Genomic DNA, 17,124 nt, shown 5'->3' with positions numbered 1-17,124 from the left:
ATTACAGGAAAAGTATGATCAATTTCTTTGAGGATATTATGCGGCAGCGAGTTCTCTTAAAACATTTTCAATAGGAAGAAGAAAACAGCGATGCTCTCCCTTATAATTCATATGATTAGAATTCCTCAGTTAATTACCAGTTAGGTGAAGCAACATCCTGGGAATGCATTAATGCCGGTCTGCTGCTCCTGAACAGGCTAATGGGGTATTGGATCATATTCGTAAAGACACAGCATATGAGAACCTTCTGCTATTCTTGGAACTAGAGTTAGATTATTCTGCCTCATCGTGGGTTCTTGAATTAAACAGATTTGGGGAAATTAGAAATCGCCCATTGGAAACCAAGACAAAGTATTACAAACACGGAAAGGACGGAAAGGTCTTCAGATTCTTCAAGCTACAGAGGGACCCTGTCCACTTCCTGGATCTCAGTCCCTGACATCGGTTGAGCCCGTGTCTGGTGGTCATGAAGCAGAAATAAACGAAGCATGTCATTTATGGGAGTGCACGCTCTTTTAGTAATTCACAGAGATATGTAGTAGTAGCTTCAAGTTTTATAGAACCCAATTTGAAAACATCCAGCTTGTTAGAGAAAAACTTAAAAGCAAAATATCAATTCAGTTAAGAACCCAAATATGTGGTTATGCAGATGCACTCAGGTGTTTAAATATTATGAAACCTTAGGAGTTGTGGAATAAAATTAAATATAAGTTCTATCTATAAGGCACAAAGTAAAGTATAATTAACGATCAGGCTAATTCAAGGGGCTATACACAACCAAAGAAATACACCAGTACAGGATGCAAATGGGCATTTGTCTGGTTTCTCTTGCTGTTATTTTGAGTGCATAGTGTTTCCCTGTTACAGAATAATTAATTATAATTATTTAAATACTTTTAAGCCCTAGCTGGTTTGGCTCAGTGGATAGATTGAAAAATTAGTTCATTCAGTTAATGACTAACTTTGCAGAAATATATTTATCACACATATATGTCAAAGTGTTCATTAACATGCATAACTAACATTTTTATTGGCTTTTGTGGTGTGCTCTATGGCTCACAGAGAAAAGGAAAATCAATGGTTATGATCACATCTACTTTTAAAATTAAAAAAAAAATAGAAATTTAAAATAAAATTACAACATCAGAGAAGCATAGAAATAAAAAATTAAAGTACCAGAAAAGACACATCCTTTTTATCCAAGAGTAATGAGTTCACTGATTCAGCAAGTATTAGTATCTACTCCTGACCCCATAGTGGTGGTGAAAATGCGGAGAGCAGGAGAGAGGGTACAGGAGATACCAGAGAATGAAATGTTCAAGTCCTATTGGGAGAGTTTCAAGTCTGAGCAGGGAGACAAAGGCATAGGGTCTGGAGTAATTAGGGACAGTGGTGGCAGTGGCAGGCAAAAACCAACATTCTTAACAATTGCCAGAGATTTTACTTTTAGTCTTTACATAACAGGTTGCATTTAATGTGCCTTTTTTTCCTTTGGTTGGGAGAAAAATCTGTGCTTCCATGGAAAACTATGCTTTTAGAAGATACCCTTGCAGTCATGGGCAATTTCTTCTCAACTCCAAGTTAGAGAAAAAAGAAAGCAAAGGAAACCCATTCTTTCTAGAACCTGAAGACCTGAGCCATGAGAACAGCTCGCTGTAGTCCAGGAATTGTCAGGAACTGGCTCCCTGCTCTGGCGGGGAGGGATCCGGACTATGGATTGGGAAGATTCCCCCTTTTAGGCTTGTCCCTCCCCCCGCCTTTTCCCTTCCAGCGGTTCTCAACCTGTGGGTCTCGACCCCTTTGGCGGTCGAACGACCCTTTCACAGGGGTCACCTAAGACCATCCTGCATATCAGATATTTACATTACAATTCATAACAGTAGCAACATTACAGTTATGAAGTAGCAACGAAAATAATTTTATGATTGGGTTACAACATGAGGAACTGTATTTAAAGGACCAGAAGGTTGAGAACCACTGCCTTAGACAGTGCAGTGGAGTTGCTACAAACAATACCAAGGAAGGTCTACCCTGTCATTTAGTTGTCACTCTTCATGTAAAACAAAGCAGTCATTATTTAATTTAAAATCAATGGATGTCTCAGAGGCGACCGTGTTGCTTTGGTCTAAATGAGTCGTTTGCCTTTGCAAAGCTGAGCACTTGGGTTATGAGTGGAGGCGAGAGTTGGCCATTTCTGTGTTTCTGTTTGGCTGTGGTGCTCTGAAAAATGACAATGCCTTGTCCTACGAACAGACCCAAAGTTACTAAAGGATAATGTTTAGGACCCTTTTGTAAGGCGCCGTTTGGAAACGACCAGTCAACCCTGTCCATGTACTTGTTCAGAGGACTGGCTTACGATGGAGAAGAGGGCAGACCAATCGAAGCCTGATGATTGGGTATCTACTGACGCCTTCCACACTGGGGGTCAGAGACACAGTATTTAAGCGGAGAGGATACAGGAAGAATGCTGTCTCATATTCATAAGCACTGGCACGGAGTTATGACCTGAACCACGGTTTCCCAAACACTAATTGTTAAATTCCCTACTAAATAGGAGAACAGCAGAGCTCACAAAGAAGTCAGTTTTTTTTTCTTTTGAAACAGACTTCACTCACGTATCCCATCATCCCTTTAGATAGTGCGGTGGTGGGAAACGGGGCATGTTGTCCAAAAGAAAAAATAATAACAACAACTCAAAAACCAAGAGGCAGAAGGAGAAAATCCCAGGGAGAACTCCCTCGCCTGGAACCTGACTTCTGACCTGGGCTCCAAGGACAGACGCAGCGTATCAGACACAGTAGCATGAAAGAGGAGACCATCGGAGCATGTCTCTCCAGCCTAGTGTTTACAAATAGAGGCTTTTCAGGGAATGAGGCCCCGTTAAAGCTGTCCCCTGGATAGAATGTGTTCCCAAGCAGCCCCGACAAGCTGCAGAGGAGAGACAAGCAGCTGTGACTACGGGGCCCGGCATCTGGCAACAACACTCACTGTCAGTCAGAAAAATATCAGCCCGGACAGGGCGCCAGCTGCACAGACGTGAGGCAGGGCCACTGTGTCACTGCGGGGGCCATGGGAGCTGAGGGGAAAGTGGGGGCTGGGAGATCCAGTCCCTGTCACTGCAGGGCCATGGGGTAGAGAGGAGGGTGGGGGCTGGGAGATCCAGTCCCTGTCACTGCAGGGCCATGGGGGCAGAGGGAAGGGTGGGGGCTGGGCGATCCATCCTGTGCAGATGTTCTCTTTCTTCATTCCTACGATCGCATCAAGTCCTTGTCTTTCCTGGTATTTGCTCTCAAAGCCCCTTCTTGTGCATGAAGAACCCTTTGCATTTGGTGTTGTCGGTCACACCCTGACCAGGTCTGGGTCCTGGGGCCTTTTCTCTCTCTGGCTGTGGCCACTGGACTTAACCATCCTGCCTCAGCCCATGCCCCATCCCTTCGGAACGACCCAGACTTGACGAAGGGCACTGAACTCGGGCCTGGTGGCCCGTCACTGGGCCCCTCGCTCTATTCCGACCTTACCCTCTCTTGTCACACCCTTCTGTGTGGTGGCCTTCTGTGTGTGGCCTTCTGTGGGAGTGTTCTTCTTGATGCCTGCCATTGTTACTGGATTTTATTTTACCATGAGCATGCAGCAACAACAACAAGAGATACAAGTCATGACCAGGTGAATTAGAAAATAGCAAAAAACGCAAGTTAAAATGAGGTAAATTAGAAAATAGCACACAATGGAATTGTGTGGTGCTCTGAAAAATGACAATGCCTTGACAAAGCAAGTAGAGGTGAATTAGAAAATAGCAAAAAACGCAAGTTAAAATAGGTAAATTAGAAAATAGCACACAATGGAAGTAATAAAAGCAAGTAGTTAGGGCAACTGAAGGGATTTTGTGGTCAAAGGCACGATCAGATGGTCCACGCGTGGAGGCCGGGGTGTGAGTTCAGCTGTGGGTTCCGTGGCCTCATGTGCATGTGGGATGAGTCAGGGAGTCAGAACTTGTCCCCCACCCACACCCCCCTGCCACCCTTTCTACTTCTCCAACCAGATCTCGGAAAAACCCAACCTGTCCCCATTTTTGTCCATGTGGGAGGACGTTTACCCCTCAGTGGCGTGAGGGACTCTCTTTTTCTCCATTTCCTTACCTTCCAGAACTGTGATAAGACCAGGGCTCATCCCAAAGGTCTTTCTGAAGATTTTACTTAGAAACCGTTTGTGTAGAACATTTGCACACCAGAAGCAGTGCTAGCTGCACATCTTACTAACGTTACCATCCCCACTTTACAGATCAGAAGCCCAGGGCCCAGGGAAGTTAAATCCCTTACCCAGGCTCCCTCGGTTAAAGGGGACTGATGAAGGGCACTTGGTGGGGTAACAGGGCAGGCGCTCGGCTCGTGTAGGGTGTCACGGAACAGCCACTGGATAAACGCGGGACAGTACACAGCCATTACATGTCAACGCTATCAATATGCTATCATAAGGCTATAATGAGGGTCATTTCTAAATCACAACTAGGTGTTTTTTGGTAGCTAGTAGAAATTTTAAATTTTTCTTTAATGTTTGGTTGGGCTTGCTTTAAATGTGTCAGAGCGTGTACGAGTAAAGCACTCATTTTCATTTCAAAAACCCAGTAAAAACCCCAGAGAGGCTTGCAACTCTGAAACCCATTGACCGGCTCTGTCAGTCCATCGCTGCGAGTTTTCTCTTGGCCTCCACTTGGTACTTTCTACATCAACGGTGTCTCGCTTCTCCCGTGTGCTGACTTCCAAGCTTAATCCGAGGCCCCGAGGGTCAGCTGGCCTACGATGTCATCCCTCTCCTGTGACAGTAAGCAGACGTCTGTGTCCCCAAACAGGTCACTTGAATGCTTCCGCCTTTTGTGCCTCTTCACTGGCGACACCAATGGCACCTGGAGGTGGTGGGGATGCTGTGTGCGGTTCAGGCAGGTGTTAGGATGGGCTGCGTGTCCGTGGACGAGGACAGTCCCACACCTGGAGGGAGCGCCTCTCTTCATAGAGCAAACAACGCAGTCGTTTCTAGAAAGCTATTTGGAAGAGCTGCTGTGACATCTTAGCTCCCACGGTACGCACAGCGTGCTCCCCACACCTGCCGACGCCTTCAGGCTGTCTTGTAAGGACCTGTGAGTCACCAACGCCACGTACATGCGTGAACCGGAGCAATGCATTCGACCGACTTCAGAACCCGCCTTTCTGTTTCCTGCCCCTGCCTCGCTTGGAGAGCCTGCTCTTTCTCCCTCCCAACTTCTCCCAGCGCAGGCCAACCTCAGTGTTCCCTCTTCTTTAACCTTCCTAACCTGGCGCCCCGTCCAACTGCTTTTCTCTGTGCTTCATACCCATCGGTGCCTCTCTGCTGGGACACCCATCCTGTAGGTGGCTTCCAGGTGATTTCAGACGAGGGGGGCCTGCCCGTTTATATAAATACAGACTGCGGGCAACTTGAGGCCCAGAACCCTGTCAAACTCACAGGACATAGGTTTGTTTCTCTTCTATTAGGAGCACAATGCATGCTTACTGAACTAGAATGGTAACAACTGTTCTTTTGGTAATCAATCATGCATTTTTTTAAATAGCACGTCTACTTTCTTGAAATGTTATTTAAACTGACTCAAAAACATTCATTTAATAATTAACAAGACTGGACTGCGAATCAGGCAAAATACTAGGCGTTAAATGAGACAGAGAGGAGAATGAGACAGCTCCAGCCATCAGGGCTCAGAGCCTCAGGCCGGAAACACACACGGACAAGAAATCACTACACCATGTAATAAATCTAAAGGACTGGAGGAGCAAACCACCTTTTGGGGTAGAAACTGAGGAAAATTCGTTTCCCTCCAGTTCAAATTTGGATTTTGTCTCTCCAAGCGGGAGCTAAGATACTTGAGGCATCTTGGGGTATTCTTTCATTCTTCACACCATGGCACCTAGGAAGTAGTAGGCACTTAGTAAACTGATACTGACTTACTTTCCTTGACTCCTAGCTACAACTATACACTTTTGGAATATGTATACCACTGATGTTTAGTTTAAGAATAAGTTTATTCTAATTTCCTTAAATATGATAAAATGAATCTAGTGATGACTTAGGAGAGATAAAAAAAAAGTACTCAAAATGAACATAATTCCTTTGGATATCTCCATTAAATGCAAAAAGATTTGTGTCTACATTTAAAAATGGGATGTTGGTTCTTGAACCTTACATTTTAAAAAAATCAATCAGACTGTAGAATCAGACATAATCCCACATTGCCTCTCTGGTAACAGCACTAAGAAATTCCCTAGCCTGGTATGGTTGCCGTTTATAATATCTATAATTACATTATAGATATTCCTAATATTCTTAATATTCTGACTGAAGTCCTTGCATTACTCATTTTCATATCCATGTCATCCATTGCAGCGTATCATAATATTTGAAAATGTTTGTTGAATTGATTTTTTTATTCTAGTCTCCTGATACTTGACTCTAAACCAAGATTCAAGTTCAGTTCTGTTCACTTAGAACCAAATGGGGGGTAGGGGGGAAGTTTCTTTCACCAGCTTCAGGGAATGATGGAGTGAAAAGGGCAGCAGAGAATATATTTTATATTTTTATTATTATTTTGAATCCATGTCGGTTTCTTCAGTCTTTGAGTTGATCATCTGACTTACAGGGAACATCCAAGCTCATTGAGTGCCGACTATGATGCTAAACATTTTCACATCCTTTATCTTGTTTAATCCTCCCAATAACCTAACCCCTCATAGTTCTGAGGCACCCAGAGTCCAGGAAAACTGTTACTTGTCAAAAAAAAAATCACATACACAAAAAATGAAGGGATTGTATTTGAGCCAAGAAATGCTTGCCTCAAAAGAATCACTTTTTCCCTCTTCCTCACTACATCATTCAGCTGAGTTTATTACCCTCCATTTAATAAATGTCTACTGAGAATGAAATGCATGCCATGCCCTCTGCCATAAAACGGGATTGAGAAATAAAAAAGATACGGTTTTCATTTCCTGGGGTTAAAGTCTACCGATCATGTGGGAAAAAGATTTCAACTCAGTATTCAAAGAGAATTCCAACCAGCAGGTGAGGGATCCGAGGCCCCCAGGTGAGAGGACACGCCTGCAGGGGCACAGACACCCTGTAGCTTGCCCAGGACGTGACATGTTTGGGGGTGTGAGCACCTCAATCGGACGGGACCTGGGACTAGGGAGGCGGTGGAGGAGATGGCGCCTCCTGGCACGCATCGCATCGAGTTATAATAAACAACGAATCTGTCCATTGGCAATTATTTTAAATTCTCCAGAAAACAAATAGTGGAGCTGCCTGTTGGACTGAGTTCATCAGTGTGTTTACTAAACAGATAGTTGAATCCAGTGGGAAAAGCCTGTCCCCAGGTCTTTGTAGACCTGGTTCTGGGTTTTGTTGCCGCTTCTGTGGGAAAGTTACCGCTCAGCCAAGAGATGGACTCAAGGGTGGGTTCTCATCCAAGGTGGCTCTGGAGGCCGAGAGGCGGCTCATCAGCAGAGTTACAAGGGCCCCTGTGGCGGAGTTGGCAGCGACAGGCTCCAGGCTGAGCTGGGTCAGCTGTGATTTTCTCTAAGGTGTCCCCTGACTTTCCCTGTTGAGCTGGGACTCATTTTACAGTCATAGTTCTATATGCTGTAACGTACATCGGCTGAGTATGGCTACTTTGAGGTAATAAACACAGTGTATTTTCATCACAGGCTAGAATGTCTGAAACTTCTGAAAGAGGGGAGGAGTTAATTCTACTTGGAATATGCCAGACAGTGTTCCTATTTCATATCAGCTACTTGAATGTAGGTTAAATTATTGTTGGTCAGTGGAGTTCAATTGGGAATCTAGGACCCCGTTGAAATGTCACCTCCTCAAGGCAGCCCTCTCTGATTGCCACTGCCAGAATACTCTCTCACTCACAGTGTCTTCTACCTTCAACTGCAGCCCTGTGTGTACATGAACTAACACTCTCGCTGCACGTATATTCCCTGAAGGCTGTGGGCCCCACATCTGATTTACCTTTTTAAGTAAATTCCCCTTAGCATTTACAAACCTGGCCGACACAGGCACGCATTAAATAGTTATTGAATGAAACTTAACAAGGCATGGCAGGGCTTTTATATTAACTTATTTTTATGATAGTCAATATTTTAGTTGAGGTTCCAATTTCTATCGTAAGTAAATGTTTACTTACAGAAAGAGCAAACCACAAAACACATTGGGTCCATGCCTTGGGCTTCAGGGGATACACGCCCATAAAACCAAGCTTGTACACGTGAGCCAGCGTCTGACGCCTATGCAGGCCCCCTAGTCCTCTTCCTATATAATTCTGCATTTCACTAACTGTAACTTCATGAAAATAATGCTCTCAGTTCCTCCTCTTCCATGCTCATGTTTTAGCAGATGAAGGAACATTCTGTCTATAAAACGTTCACAGACCTGTTAGCAAGTGTTTCCGAGACTGTGAAATGGACGGTCATAGCCAGGTGAGCCGCCCAGAGGCTGTGACAATAGCCTGAGCACTAATGGTCAACAAGCAGGAAGAGAACTTGGGGACGCTCCTCGCTCTGTCCAGCTGAAATGCTGGCACAGTTAGGGGGCACGAGCTTATACTCCGGAACAGTTCTGCCATCAAGAGCCTTCATGATCCTGTTAATTCAGGCCTATGACTGTCCATATTCGGAAGGACTATTGCCTTTAAATGTCCGTGGGGAAATGCCCTAGGAAAACTAATTTGGAATATAAACGGAGTCTTTCCTCACTGCATTTATGTAATGCATGTCCCATATCATTTTTTAAATTTCGGAAACAAAATGCCAAATGACTGAACAGCAGTCGTATGGTGGTTATGACGAATATATGATAAAGAGACAGGAAGCGAGAGAAGTGTACAAGACCGCCGCCGAGAGAGTCCTGGCAGGACAAACCAAAACAAAACCAATGGAACCTAATCAGCTCTCTAGACCCAAGCAGCAATCACAGGCAACCCAAGGGCCAGGGGCACATGTTAACTGATGGCACGGGGATCACATCAGCAACATTCCTGAGATGAGGGACACGTTACAGGACAAACCTGACTTCTTCAGCTATAAAATTCCGAGGAAATAAAGGGGGGAGTGAGTGGTAGGGCGGAGACTTTATAAGTCAAAGGGAACTTAAGAGATAGATATCAGTTATAATAGGAAGACTTCATTTGGATTCCAATTCAAACAGTGTAGAAGAGAATTTAAAATAATCAGGAAATGCGAATATCATATATGTATATACATGTATATACATACAACATGTATGTACATATATATTCATATACATGAAGAAATTATTGCAATTATTGCTTTCTTTTATAGATATGATCATGGTACCATGGCTTCTTTTTTTTTTAAAAAAAAGAGGTTGCTATTTTTTATGGAAGCATACTAATATATTTTAGTTGAAATAATAGATGGGCTTCGGGGTAAGAGGAAGGTGTGGGTAGGGATATAAACGAATCGCCAGTGGCCACACATTGATAAATATCCAAGCCAGGGATACATCCATTGAGTTTCTATTTTTCTCTATTTCTGCATGATGAAAATTTTAACAATAAGATTGTTATGCCGAAACCGGTTTGGCTCAGTGGATAGAGCGTCAGCCTGCGGACTGAAAGGTCCCAGGTTCGATTAAAATAAGATTGTTAAAAATGGCTTTTATCATCCTAACATCATAAGTGAAAAGGCATCTTTTCAACTCCTAAGACTGATAATGTAAAGTCATTATAGGTTTTTCAAGTCTTACTGAGGCTCTCAGTAATTTCTGAATGATGAGAACTGAAATTAAGTTACCCGTGAAGTCTACGTCTTCTGGTCTGTAGATACCCTGGACTATAACTTGATGTAAAAAGATTACAGAAATCCCAATCTGAGCTTTATTGTCCTTAGAAAGGATAATGCATAGTTTTTATTCCATCTTTCTAATTAGTAATTTAAGCATATGTTCAGCATTTAACTCTAAATGTTTGCCTTTTCCCCAAGCTCAAAGACAGCTGTCCAAGATGTGAATGCCAGAAAACATTTAAATATCAACATCTGTTGAATTATGTTAATTTAGTGTAATATAATTGGGCATGAGCTGGAATTGATCAGAAGTATATGAAATAAGCAAAAGTAAATTCCCAACAATATCTTGGTATACAAACAAATCACTACAGAGTGATGAAAACATGTTTCTAAAGAGAAAGAACAAGAAAAATACTGATCATAAAAAATTGATTCTTTTCAAAACATATTTCTAACTCTCTGGGACATTCTTTTGTGATTTTTAAGTTAAGTTTTAAATTGTCTCTTAATTGAAAGATAATGAAAATGAGCTAAAACAAGTGACAATTAAAAGTTCAATATTTGAATTTTTCTTCAATTATGAACTATAACATTAAAAGGTTCTAATTACACTTATGCGTTAAACTTTTTAGTTTACAGGATGACTCTTGTTATATTATGAACAGTTACACATCTCTGAGTCCAGGAGGTGATGTGATCTGCTCTACAGATACATAACATTCTATTTTTAAGTTGGAAGTGTCTACAATGTGGTAGATGAACTTACTAGATTTAGTCTGGGGACCTTAAGGTACAGATGATCAGGTAGCAGCTGCTGCTTCTTGAGTGGCCGATTTAAAATATTAATTTTTACAGTGATTCCTTTACTAATAGATTAGGATGCTTGTTTGGGGGAGTATTTGGCACGCAAGCACGCCCACTGGATGACCAGGGACCCAGACATCCCGTAATGAAGTTATACCCCGGCAGCGGCGGAGCTGCAACCTGCTGTGCCCGGCCCTGCACGTGCACCTCCTGGCGTCCCAGGAGACCCATCTCGGGGCAAGAAAGGTGACCTCTGTGCGCATGCCCGTTTAATCACAGCACCAATTCGGAGCGTGCCAACCGCGGAACAGACACTTGTCCTTACGGAGATGGGCTTCAGACGACAAATCTATGGCAGCTACAGGTCACGGGAACACCTTTCACTATGTTCCATATTAGCGACGATGGCCAAATGCAACTGCTGTTCTGGAGGGGCCCAGCTGTGCGTACGTTCGTCATCTGAACAAGCCAAGTTCATCTGCCAGATCTCGGGAAAGAGTGCCTCCCCAGGGAGTGCTCCATTGCTCTTTTATTCACCACACTCTGGACACATGACATGTTTTCAAATGGCAAATCCCCCTTTTCCGTATGGGCTATTCGTATCACACAGAAGGCAAGCTTGCAGAATTCTAATTGGCTAATAACTAATTTTATTTAGTGTAATCACAATGTAAAATAAGTCTATAATCATTAGTTTAAAGTTCTGGCAAGGGAGGTTAGAATTTCAGGATGCCAAACGGACAGCAGGCCTGAGAGCCGGCAATGGGAGAATGTGCCCTTCTTACAACGATAATTTGGTCACATAGAGTAAAACAGATGAATCAAATGCCTTAGAAACCATTTTATGTTGTATATGTGGTATGTTTCCAATTATTCTAGTCTAAGTACCTCTACACCTAGAGGCTATTCAAATTTTTAAAAAAATTAGAATACATATGCAATTAAATGTGTTCCAATTAAAAAAATATGGAATGTATACATTCTAATTAGAGGGAGTATGTGACTTTCTATTTGTTCATTCATGCATACATATGGATGAATTAAAATAATTTAAAATATGCTTTTCTATCTGAAGGACTGGGGTAAACTTTTTTAGAACAATGAAATTTAATGCTAATTTTAGGTCTGGAAAGAAACAATGATAAAATAGTAGAAGTTTAATTTTTAAAATTAGTATTTAAAAGCAGATTCAAGCAATTATTTTGGACATATAAACATAAAATACACAAAATATATAAAGTTGATGCTTTAAAATATGATGTTGAACCATTAGTTTTAGTACGACAAAGGAGGATTTGTTAAAATTTCTAAATTTATTAACACAGGATAGTTAACTTCTCATCTTAAATAATAGAAATAATGCATCAGTTACTGCTGTTGATATACGCCTGTGAAAAGCAGCACGGAGCACATTCGTCCATGTCATTAACCAGAACTCTAATGAACAGTTATCCTCTCCCAATTTATTAGCAGCTGCTCAAAAATGCAGTAATTAATAGTTTCATTTATTTTTGGCAAAGCTGCAAAATGACAAATAGTTTTGTATCTATTGCAAATTAGGTCTCCTTCCCAAATAACAGATGACTCTATGGGGAGCACTGAGCAAACTGAATCCTCCAGCATCTCTGGGTCTTTGGAAGATCAAATAAAGAACAGCTGTAATTGTATTTGTTACATCTGCAACAGAATACAGTGATGTGTGTCATCATATGGAAATGAGCGAGCTGTGTCAGTGTGAACAGAAATGTTCTTTCCAAACTGAGTGTGTGTGTGTGTGTGTGTAACTGTGTGTGTGTGAGAGTGTGTGATTGTGAGTTTGTGACTGAGTGTGTGTGTGAATGTGTATGAGTGTGTGTGAAAATAATGTGTGTGTGAATGTGATGGCATTTGTTTTGATTCTCTGATGAAATCTATTGTCATTTAAAAAATTTTAGAAGACTTTTCACTACTAGTCAGACATGATGACAGCAAAGAAAAAGTATATTTATAAGAAACTATAGCACACATGATTCCAGGGATTGTCAAATCTTTTCACACTAAGTAGATGAAAAATGGAATGCTCGTAAGAACAAAGGAAAATGAATTAATACAGGTTTCTAAAAACGCATTTTAAAATGTTTAGTAGAAGGTAATAATAATGGCAATAAAAATGTAAAAATGTTTTTATTTGATTTCAAATTATGTATAGGGCTACTTACTAAGATGATTTAGCCTCTGGGCTTCACAATAGTAAATGGCAAAAATCATGTAAGTAAGGAAGAAGGGCAAATCCCGCCCCCCCCCAAAGAAACACCCCCCCAAAACAGAACCCAACACAAAAGGAAAGGCCCTAACGTGATCTACGTAATTCAGCACAATTGCTGTGAACTATCAGTCTTTCTGTATGGATTCTTAGAACAATAAAGCCAATTATTATGCACTAAACATTAAAATGTGTTATGGCCCTGGCCGGTTTGGCTCAGTGGATAGAGCGTCGGCCTGCGGACTGAGGGGTCCCAGGTTCGATTCCGGTCAAGGGCATGTACCTTGGTTGCGGGCACATCCCCAATAGGAGGTGTGCAGGAGGCAGCTGATCAATGTCTCTCTCTCATTGATGTTTCTAACTCTCTATCTCTCTCCCTTCCTCTCTGTAAAAAATCAATAAAATATATTTAAGAAATAAAATGTGTTATGAACATTACACCACTTAGTATTGGGCATCACTCAGTACATGTTGTGCTGACTTCCAATTGGGGAAGGCCACACTGAACGTTCTGGTCTCAGCAAAGGTTATGACCCAAGAAACAAGGTGAAATTATTTAATTGTATTTCTAATGAGGTGAAGGCAGAGCAAAAGGATCTGATATTCTTTGGGATAAATATATTGGTTTTATGTTGACTGTCCCAGATGTCCAACTCTGTTTGCTGTTAAAGCATTAGGTCTGTAAGATAGAATTGACATTTTGCTTCGGCAGGTATCTAACGGATTCTCAGCTGGGTTAGCTTGTACAACATGGTGTTTGAAAGCAATGGTGCCTACGTAGGGATCTGAACATAGTGGCTAACACATGAGCCATGGGGAGCTATGGGATGCAACAGTGGCTGCTGAGGTCTGTTATTTTGTTCTGCTCAGGATTATGACAGCCATTTTTATCTAAATGAAAATTCAGTCTTCAGAATCACCACATGTAAACTTTGAAGCTATAGCACCTAAAGCAATAAACTGGGGCAAATTTTTTGCATTAAAGAAAAAAAAAAAGAACATCGACTCAGTAATAGGAAATGAGCAAGAACCTAGAAGCACTTTTCTAAAAGAATATATTTTCTATATACCCGGTTACATATTATAAGAATAAATAAGTATGTTGCTTTCTCATGGGTTCTAAGTACCATTTACATTTCTGTAAACAAGTTAACTTTACTTTTGAAAATTAAAAAGAAAATAATTATTCTAAACCCCAATCTAAAATCCATTAGTTGTGGGAGATAGAAATTTTCCTTTCTTTTAAAATCTTAGTCTTTGTTTTCCATCACCTTTTAAAAATAAACACAAGCCCTAACCGGTTAGGCTCAGTGGATAGAGCGTCGGCCTGCAGACTGAAGGGTCCCAGGTTCGATTCCGGTCAAGGGCATGTACCTTGGCTGCGGGCACATCCCCAGTGGGGATTGTGCGGGAGGCAGCTGATCGATGTTTCTCTCTCATCAATGTTTCTAACTCTCTATCCCTCTCCATTCCTCTCTGTAAAAAATCAATAAAACATATTTTAAAAAATAATAATAAATAAATAAAAATAAACACAAAATGGCATCTTTCTATTCATGGCATTTTAGTAATCCTAAAATATATTCTTATAAATGACACACAAAATATTTTAAGTCGGCTCTTTAGAACCAAAGGCAAGCCGACCCCCCTCACCACGGGCATGTCACTGGCCTGGGGAACAAGGGCAGGCGCGTCCGAGATCAGAGCGAGCGTGGTTTCGAGTTGCCTACCTGCTGGCCGTCTTCACAGAGCAGTTTTTCTTGTGTCCTCTCTCGGCTCGGCTGTCTCTCAGAAGCTGATGCTGTCCAAAGAGTTAAGACAAAGTTGTAGACACAGAAACGCGTTCATTGTATTATTTTGTGAGCAGAAAAGTGTTCTCATTCACAGGGAACTCTTCCTTCACTTGCATCGCTTTTCTTCCCTACTGACTTCTCATGAACAGAGACTACTGCTGCGGCTGAAGATGCCACCAAGACCCTTGCAAAAATGTCCGTCAGAGCTGGCGATTGGGGGCTTCCCTGAGGGCCCCGAGCTGGAGGTCTAGGACTCAGTTCCAGCCCCGTTCTTGGTTGCAGTCCTGGTGGGAGTCGGGGAACCTCTGCCACAGCCTCCACCACTGCACCAACTCGGACCTTTCTGAGGCTTTGCCACCTAGGCCAACATGAATGACATATCATCTTCTCTGTATTTACTGGCCTAACAAGGAAATACACTGAACACACTGTGTTTTCAAAGATATTATTGGCTTTAGAATAGATAACTAGAAGGAATACATACTTGATTGCCATCTCAGAATGCCTCACCGTCCACTACCCTCTCACACTTTAACTATTTGAAAAGAAGCAAAAAAGTCAATCCTCTTTACTGTGGGTTCACTCAGAAAATGATTATACAGCCAAAGCGAAGCTGTACCCTGTTAGAAACCAACAGCAACAAAAAGAGAAATCTTAGGAGGAATAACACAGGGCAGAGCGGGTTTCCAATGCCTGCTGTGCCTGTCACACGTCTCCGAGTGGCAGTGACAGGCCTACCACTTACAGGCTGTGTTGACCTCAGGCAGAGGACTTCACCTCCCTAAGTCCCAGTCTCCATCTATAAAACGGAGATAACAGTAATATCTACCTGGAAGGCTGCTCTGTTAAATAAACCACGTGAGACCCGTGGCTCTATGACCATTAGACGTGCTGAGAAAATGGTTCAAACTCGACAATTACAATGATCATTAAAGAGCCTGCTTGTCAGTTGGCATTGTCTGACCAGTATCAATGACTTAATGAAAGAATTGCTTTGAACTGTCCCACGGCATCATTCAGAATCAGTTAGTAGCAGCATTTGGTTGTCTTGGAGAAGGTATGGACCTTAATTAGTCACCAAGAATACAGTTAGATCTTTCCTTCTTTCAGGACTGTCTTCACTAAATAAGTACATATTAAATTTCTCTTAAATATCGACTTCTTCCAGCCCACAACCACCAACCTGGTCCAGACACCGTTTCCTCTCCCTGGTAACAGCCTCCCAAGCGCCTCCCTGCCCCCAACTCATCCAGTCTCCCCCTGCAGCCAGGAATTCCAAACTGAGGTCTGATTCCAGTCTCTCCAGATAAGCCCCACATTCTTGTACAAGGCATTCGAGACCCTTCGCCATTCAATTACATTCCTAGACTCGTCATTTACTACACTTCCTCCTCCCCCCAACCTCACCTCCTTACTTCTACAATATATATCCCAGCCACACTGAACATTTTAGTTTGGGGAGTGGATCGCGTTCTTGCTCCCCTTTGGCCCTTTGCTTCTGTTACTTGATCTGCCTGCATAGCCAAGGTCCAGCAACGTGTCTGGATTCTTTTTATTGGTCAATATATATCCGTTGAATGAATAAATAAATGAGATAAGGAAGTAGGGAGGGAGATCCTGTATCTGATATGTAGCTGAAGCCGCATCTCATCATTTACTACTTAGAGAAAAGAACAACCATTTATCTTAAGTCCATTAATCTGAAAGTGTTTCCATTTCGAAACACTTCGTACCATGGAAACTAAATTGTTTCTGAAAGTTAAAAAAAAAAAAAGTTAATTACTTTGGCATTTCTAAGTCTAGTGTCTTTTAAAAAACATATATATGTGTATATACAAACCAACATTTGTGACACAGATAGCTAGAGGTGGCGTGATGAAATCTCTCCCTCCACCTTAAATTAATGGTAGTAGTTAACTTTCCTAATTTTAAGATAAAAGACAGATATATGAACTCTATACTTGAGGTTTGTGTTAAATCAGTTAAAACAAAGAACTCAAAATGCCTAACAATATTCTGAGAGAAGAAGAGAATTCTATAGTTTAGTTTTTTAAAAATGTGACTACAGTGACCAAAATAAATATTGTGTTTTGGCTACGGGGTTGGCTAGTGCTCAGAGGGACCCCCTTGGGGAACTTAAATGAAATAGCACCTCTCTGAACTCCAACATCAGGGCTCCTTCTATTAGATTCATATGGGATTTCTTTCCTTCCTCACATCTTTGGCTTCAATGTGCTTTACTTATAAAAAGGGACCAATATTGGAATTATTTAATACAATGCACCTGTACTAGGCATCCATCACAAAACTCTCACTTTATCACTAAAATTATAAATCTGGGTGTAACTGCAAATTTACAATCAAACTCAGGTAAAAAAAAGATAGACTTGGATCTTTGGGTCATGAATTTAACAAATTAAGATGGGAACTTATATCTTTTAAGGGGCAACGGTGAAAA

General features: G+C 41.7%; 1 protein-coding gene across 1 annotated transcript in view; it reads right to left on the bottom strand.

The window, feature by feature from the left end:
* The window catches only part of GPATCH2 (G patch domain containing 2), a 94,112-nt gene that overhangs the window by 8,845 nt on the left and 68,143 nt on the right, over nucleotides 1-17,124 (bottom strand). The window contains exon 8 of the mRNA XM_005879890.2: nucleotides 14,604-14,674. Coding sequence (XP_005879952.1) covers nucleotides 14,604-14,674 — 71 coding nt within the window. The remainder of the gene's footprint in view (nucleotides 1-14,603; nucleotides 14,675-17,124) is intronic.

Source organism: Myotis brandtii, unplaced genomic scaffold (genome assembly GCF_000412655.1).
Source record: "Myotis brandtii unplaced genomic scaffold, ASM41265v1 scaffold612, whole genome shotgun sequence".
NCBI lineage: Eukaryota > Metazoa > Chordata > Mammalia > Chiroptera > Vespertilionidae > Myotis > Myotis brandtii.
The sequence above is the reverse complement of the archived record's forward strand: the minus strand, read 5'-3'. Positions and strand labels throughout refer to the sequence as shown.